Below are 6,000 nucleotides of genomic sequence, written 5' to 3' on the forward strand. Positions count from 1 at the left end.
CCAAGCTCTGTTCCTCGTTCTGGGGAAGTTCCAAAGGAGACTGTAAAGTTGGTAGAGAAATGGGCCCCTGGTATCCTCGCCTCCCAGTCCTGCTTAATGCTGAGTGTGAGGAGAGATGGAAGTCGGGGAGATCTGGGGAGGACCACAGAGAAGGGAGGCTCTGGTTGTATGCCCAAAGGGCTTGGCTGGTCTTGGGCCGAAATTGGAACCCATACTTCCTGGATGACAGCGGAGGGCATGGCCTGCCAGGGTAGGCTTTGAGAGAGTAAAAATTCCAATTCAAGTATCAGAGGAGGGTGGTTTGGTTCCAAGTTTAGGCTTGGAGGTAGAAGGATGTTTAGGCAGCCAAGGACTGTAAAGCTACAAGGATTTCCTAGGCAGGTGTCTGCCTGGTTTCCAGGATGGGACACACTTCAGTCACAAAATGGACCAGCAGTGACCGGCTAGATCCCCCGCCCGGGTGGGAGGGGGTGGGGCGGTCTTGGGAGAAGGGCGGAGGGCGGGGCCAGGGGCCACTTAAGGCGGAGTCCGGAGTCCGGAGTCCGGGCGTTCTGGCAGCACCAGAGTCCTGCAGCAGAGACGGGCTGGGCTGGCACTGACCCACGACCCCCCTTCCCTGCTATGATGGTTTGTCAGTAGCAGGTCCTAGACACCCCCCCCTCCCCGCTCCCGGGGCACGTGGGCAGAGCTAGCAGCAGCCAGGTGCACGGAGCCACAAGAGCTCTAGGGCACTCTGGGGGCAGCTCTGCCTGCTGCCCTCTCTGGTGCCTGTGGCAATGCCTAACTGACAGGAGAGTTAGTGAGGACAAGAACGCTCCCTTTTGGCCGAGGTCCGGTGTATCCATGGCTCTCCTGACCAATCTACTGCCCCTATGCTGCTTGGCACTTCTGGCGCTGCCAGCCCAGAGCTGCGGGCCGGGCCGGGGGCCGGTTGGCCGGCGCCGCTATGCGCGCAAGCAGCTCGTGCCGCTGCTCTACAAGCAATTTGTCCCCGGCGTGCCAGAGCGGACCCTGGGCGCCAGTGGGCCAGCCGAGGGGAGGGTGGCGAGGGGCTCCGAGCGCTTCCGGGACCTCGTGCCCAACTACAACCCCGACATCATCTTCAAGGATGAGGAGAACAGTGGTGCCGACCGCCTGATGACTGAGGTAAGGAGGGCCTCTCCCTACCTGCGCCCGGGCACTGTCAGCTCCTCCGTTTTCCTATGGCAGCCCAGGAGGGTGAGTCCAGCTTCACCTACAGAGACTTTAGCCTTAGAGTTTCCCTTGTCACCAGCCCCAGGGGAAAAAAAAAATCCTTGCTGGCTGGACAGAATGGTTAGGAGGGATCCCGACTAGAATAGTCTGGGATGGGGAGGGGAGGAGGGACTGACTAGTGAGAGTGAAGCTGGGAGAGGCAGCGAGGGCGGGGAAAGGAGGATGGCGGCAGGCGAGACGGGAAATGGCTGAGGCGTGGACCGGGGGTCAGCCACCCAGCCAGGCAGGAAGGGCTGGGGTGAGCTGGGGGCCAGGAGCTGGCTAGGCAGCAGACAGAAGCCTGGCTCCTGACCTGATTGTAGAAAAGCTCTGTGGGCCGAAAAGAAGAGACTGAAAAGGGCTGGGACAGGGGTGGCCAAGGGTCAGGTCACCAGACCATCTACCTGAGGAGGGGTTGGGCAGACATTGCTTTTGGCATGGGAAACGTGTCCTAGAACCAGGACACATCTCTTCTAGGGTCTATTCTAGGGCTATCCTAGGGTCTAAACGATAATCTTGAGGTTACAAAGTCATCCCCAGTGAGAATAACAGATGGACCCACCTGAGAATCAGAGGGCTCCTAAGTCTTCCAAGCTCTGCCTATCTCAGAGGCTTTCCTTGAAATTACATAATTAGGATAAATTCAACTACCATTTTTGAGCATTGGAACCACCTAGAGTGAGGTGGACAATGCCTTGGAAGAGAAGGACCACCTCTGGCCAGTGATTTATTTTTTATTTTTTGTAGAGACGGGGTCTTGCCATGTTGCCTAGGCTAGTCTTGAACTCCTGAGCTCAAGGGATCCTCCCGCCTCGGCCTCCCAAAGTGCTGGATTACACGTGTGAGCCACTTCATCTAGCCTGGCCAGTGATCTTGAATGTTAGAACTGAAAGAAAACTTGGGAGATCACATTCCTCCAACCCTCCCCACCCCCACTGCCACCCTCATTTTACATCTGAGAGCTGGACTTCCCCCAGGAGGAAAAGCAATTTAAACTCTTACAATTTAAAGTGGCATGGCTGGGACTAGAATTCAGGACTCCTGATTCTAAGCCCTATATACTTTCCATTACACCACCTAATTGTGTATGGAGTGGGGAGGTGGGGGGAGAGGGAGGGGTACGGATTTCCTCTGACTAATTGCCATAGTTTTCCAGGTTACTTTGTTAGGAAAACCTGTCCAGGGGAGAAATAATTCCTTTTGCTTCTGCCCTGAAGCCTTCCTCCTACCTAGAGACGGGAAAAGGGGCATTCCTTCTTTCCTCCTTGGCCGTGGAACATTGTGGCCCTTTCCTCTGGTTGCCACCTGCAGCAGAGTGGGCAGAACAAGGGACAGGCTCAGGAGGGGCTCCGACAGGCCTGGGAGCCCCCTCAGTCTTACTTATCTCCCACACCCTGGCTGCAAAAGGCCTCCATTGAGTTGGCTCTGCACTGGGCTGCTGCCCCCGCAGGTCAGGGCCTCAGGGCCTCCTTAGGGGACGAAAAGACAAAGTTGGAAGGAGCTACCACTTTTCCTGTTTTCCCCCCACCCACCCCCAACTCTGCGGGGTGGAGGCGACTAGAGAAGGAGAGGGGAAAAGTGTCTTTCTGTTAGGAGAAAACCAAGTCCTAACAGGTGAGAGGTCGGAGGGGAAAGAAAAAAAGGAAGCTGTCCCTCTGCGCCTCCTCCCGCGGTGTCCCTGCTATGGTGCGCGCCAAGGTCTCCCGCTCCCAGGCTGGAGCGGCCAAGATAACTGTGGTCTCACTCCCCCAGGTGCCAGCTTCCAGCCGCAGCTTCTTTTCCTCTTCTCCACTCTCACCCTGCAGGGGGCTCCCCAGATCCGCACAAGGAGAGCGTTATTCTCAGGTGCTGCTCCCACGCCCTTCTGGGCTGCATCTAGAGCAGAGATGGGAGAGATAGGGGCTCTCCGGACTGGCAGAGCCTTAGCTGGAACTGGGAAGACTGGCCGCGCGGGGGGAGGGGACCTAGGCGGACGGAGCAGGGTTGGGGGGCGCGGCTTTCTGCCCTTTCCTCTCCCTGAGCCGAGGCGGCTGAAAAGCGCCTTTGTGGCCGGAGCTGCTGAGTCCGCTTCTCCCAGCGCGTCCCCGGCCTGGGCTCAGGATTCTCGCTCGGTTAAGTCATCCCGGAGAATGGCCATTGTACTTCGCGCAACCCCCGCTACCCCAATCCTTTTTCCAGCAGCCTTGATCCCGCACAGCTCCTCTTGGGCACCTCTGTGGGGGGCACCCAGAGCACGAAGGGTTAATGCTAGGGGCCGAAAGGAGGAGGAGGAAGGAAGGAAGGAAGCGATGCCCGGTGCCAGGGAAGGCAATGAAACAAAAGACGAATCAGGCGGAGGGAGGGGAGCCGGTGCCTGGGGCGGGGGCCAGGCTCAAACAGGGGCTCCCCGGGAGCAACCAGGCCCTCCCTGACCACGCTTCCATTCGCCCTCCTAACTCTGGCCTTTTCCCAGGTTGAGCCGCTGTCCCAGAACCAATAGGGGTGAGGGACGGACATTAAAAATGGGGAAGGAGCTGGGTATGGGCACCCCCTCTCAACCTCAGAGGTGACCCCACAGTTGTCCAACGACGTCCTGGGAACGGAGTGCAGATTGGCGACTACCATCGACTCAGATTCTCATTTCTCCAGGACACTCAAAAGCTGGGAGGGGGAGGAGTGGGGCCGGAATAACAAAGAATCAACCCTCCTATCCAAGTCCCTTTTGCCCCCAGGGTGGTGGTGGGGAGACTGACTCCTTTATTCCCCGCCAGCGTTGTAAGGAGCGGGTGAACGCTTTGGCCATTGCCGTGATGAACATGTGGCCCGGAGTGCGCCTACGAGTGACTGAGGGCTGGGACGAGGACGGCCACCACGCTCAGGATTCACTCCACTACGAAGGCCGTGCTTTGGACATCACCACGTCTGACCGCGACCGCAACAAGTATGGGTTGCTGGCGCGCCTCGCAGTGGAAGCCGGCTTCGACTGGGTCTACTACGAGTCCCGCAACCACGTCCACGTGTCGGTCAAAGCTGGTACAGTAGGAGGAGGGTGGTAAAATCCGCCCAAAGGGGGCTCCCTCCGGGAAACTGAGCCTGCAGTAGTCCTGTTGCCACCCTAGGGGAGACCAAGCGGGCTTTAGGGTTGAAAACCACCCGTCCAGGCCGAGGCGGTGCCTCACGCCTCTAATGCCAGCACTTTGGGAGGCCAAGGTGGGCGGATCACTTGAGGTCAGGAGTTCGAGATCAGCCTAGCCAACATGGTGAAATCTCGTCTCTATTATAAATACGAAAATTAATCGGGCGTGGTGGTGCATGCGTGTAATCCCGGCTACTCGTGAGGCTGAGGCACGAGAATCGCTTGAACCCGGGAGGTAGAAGTTGCAATGAGCCGAGATGGCGCCACTGCACTCCATCTACTGGGCGACAGAGCGAGACCCTATCTCAAAATAAATAAATAAATAAATACATACATACATAGAAAAGAGAAGAAAAAGGAAAAGAAAAGAAAGAAAAACCACCCTTCCTTTTATGCCCAGGTCGGGACCAGTCAGATTAATGGGAAATTGTGTTGTCCATGACTGGCGATATCTGCGCTGGCCGTGAGAATCATTCTGGAACCGCTGGTCTTGATTCAATCCTCCCTGTGGTTGTTCCCTGCAGATAACTCACTGGCGGTCCGGGCGGGCGGCTGCTTTCCGGGAAATGCAACTGTGCGCCTGTGGAGCGGCGAGCGGAAGGGGCTGCGGGAACTGCACCGCGGAGACTGGGTTTTGGCGGCCGATGCGTCAGGCCGGGTGGTGCCCACGCCGGTGCTGCTCTTCCTGGACCGGGACTTGCAGCGCCGGGCTTCATTTGTGGCTGTGGAGACCGAGTGGCCCCCACGCAAACTGTTGCTCACGCCCTGGCACCTGGTGTTTGCCGCTCGAGGGCCGGCGCCCGCGCCGGGCGACTTTGCACCGGTGTTCGCGCGCCGGCTACGCGCTGGGGACTCGGTGCTGGCGCCCGGCGGGGACGCGCTTCGGCCAGCGCGCGTGGCCCGTGTGGCGCGGGAGGAAGCCGTGGGCGTGTTCGCGCCGCTCACCGCGCACGGGACGCTGCTGGTGAACGATGTCCTGGCCTCGTGCTACGCGGTTCTGGAGAGTCACCAGTGGGCGCACCGCGCTTTTGCCCCCTTGCGACTGCTGCACGCGCTAGGGGCGCTGCTCCCCGGCGGGGCGGTCCAGCCGACTGGCATGCATTGGTACTCTCGGCTCCTCTACCGCTTAGCGGAGGAGCTGCTGGGCTGAGCGTCCCAGGCATAGAAACCTCGAAGCGCCCGAGGAAACGAGGGCCTGCTGGCTGAGACATGGGGGTGTGGGCAGCGGACGATGCCGACTGGAAGGGAGGGAGAGGGAGGGGGAGGGAGAAAATGGGGCTATGCCTGGCTCAGGGGCAACCTCGTACTGAGAGGAGGTGATCCCGGGTCCTAGGTAGGTAAGGCTGATGGTGCGCACTCCTTAAAGAGGACTATTTAGCCTCTCCCCCAGTGCCTCAGCCCCACCCGATAATTTTATTTTATTTCTTATTTATAAATTGTAATATAATGATTCCCTTGCCCAGCTTGCCAAGGTGAGGGGCTGGGGCATGGCATTAACACTGTCTGACACAGCCAGCCAGTCTGACATCTGACATTTTCCTACAAGGTGGGCTAATAAAGGGAAGGCTTTCAGGAGCTTACTGGAAAACACTTCCATTCAGAGGGTGATTCACCTCCAGAGAGGGGGAGAAAGGTGGCCAACCTGAGTTAAC

The 6,000-nt window shown here is 58.4% G+C and overlaps 1 protein-coding gene across 1 annotated transcript; it reads left to right on the forward strand.

Moving 5' to 3' along the window:
- Positions 1-578: 578 nt before the first annotated feature.
- Positions 579-5,591, forward strand: DHH (desert hedgehog signaling molecule). Its single transcript, XM_032143470.2, has 3 exons — positions 579-1,146; positions 3,984-4,245; positions 4,873-5,591. The coding sequence occupies exons 1-3, from the start codon at positions 844-846 to the stop codon at positions 5,496-5,498; spliced, it is 1,191 nt and encodes a 396-aa protein (XP_031999361.1). The 5' UTR covers positions 579-843; the 3' UTR covers positions 5,499-5,591.
- The last annotated feature ends 409 nt before the right edge of the window (positions 5,592-6,000 follow it).

The sequence above is a fragment of the Hylobates moloch genome, unplaced genomic scaffold (assembly GCF_009828535.3).
Source record: "Hylobates moloch isolate HMO894 unplaced genomic scaffold, HMol_V3 SCAFFOLD_22, whole genome shotgun sequence".
NCBI lineage: Eukaryota > Metazoa > Chordata > Mammalia > Primates > Hylobatidae > Hylobates > Hylobates moloch.

What these genes read in the sequence shown, in the direction of transcription:
- DHH (XM_032143470.2), top strand. Translation starts at nt 844, where the DNA reads ATGGCTCTCCTGACCAATCTACTGCCCCTATGCTGCTTGGCACTTCTG. An exon ending in CCGACCGCCTGATGACTGAG is followed by an intron (nt 1,147 to 3,983) that starts GTAAGGAGGGCC and finishes ATTCCCCGCCAG; the next exon opens with CGTTGTAAGGAGCGGGTGAA. An exon ending in CCACGTGTCGGTCAAAGCTG is followed by an intron (nt 4,246 to 4,872) that starts GTACAGTAGGAG and finishes TGTTCCCTGCAG; the next exon opens with ATAACTCACTGGCGGTCCGG.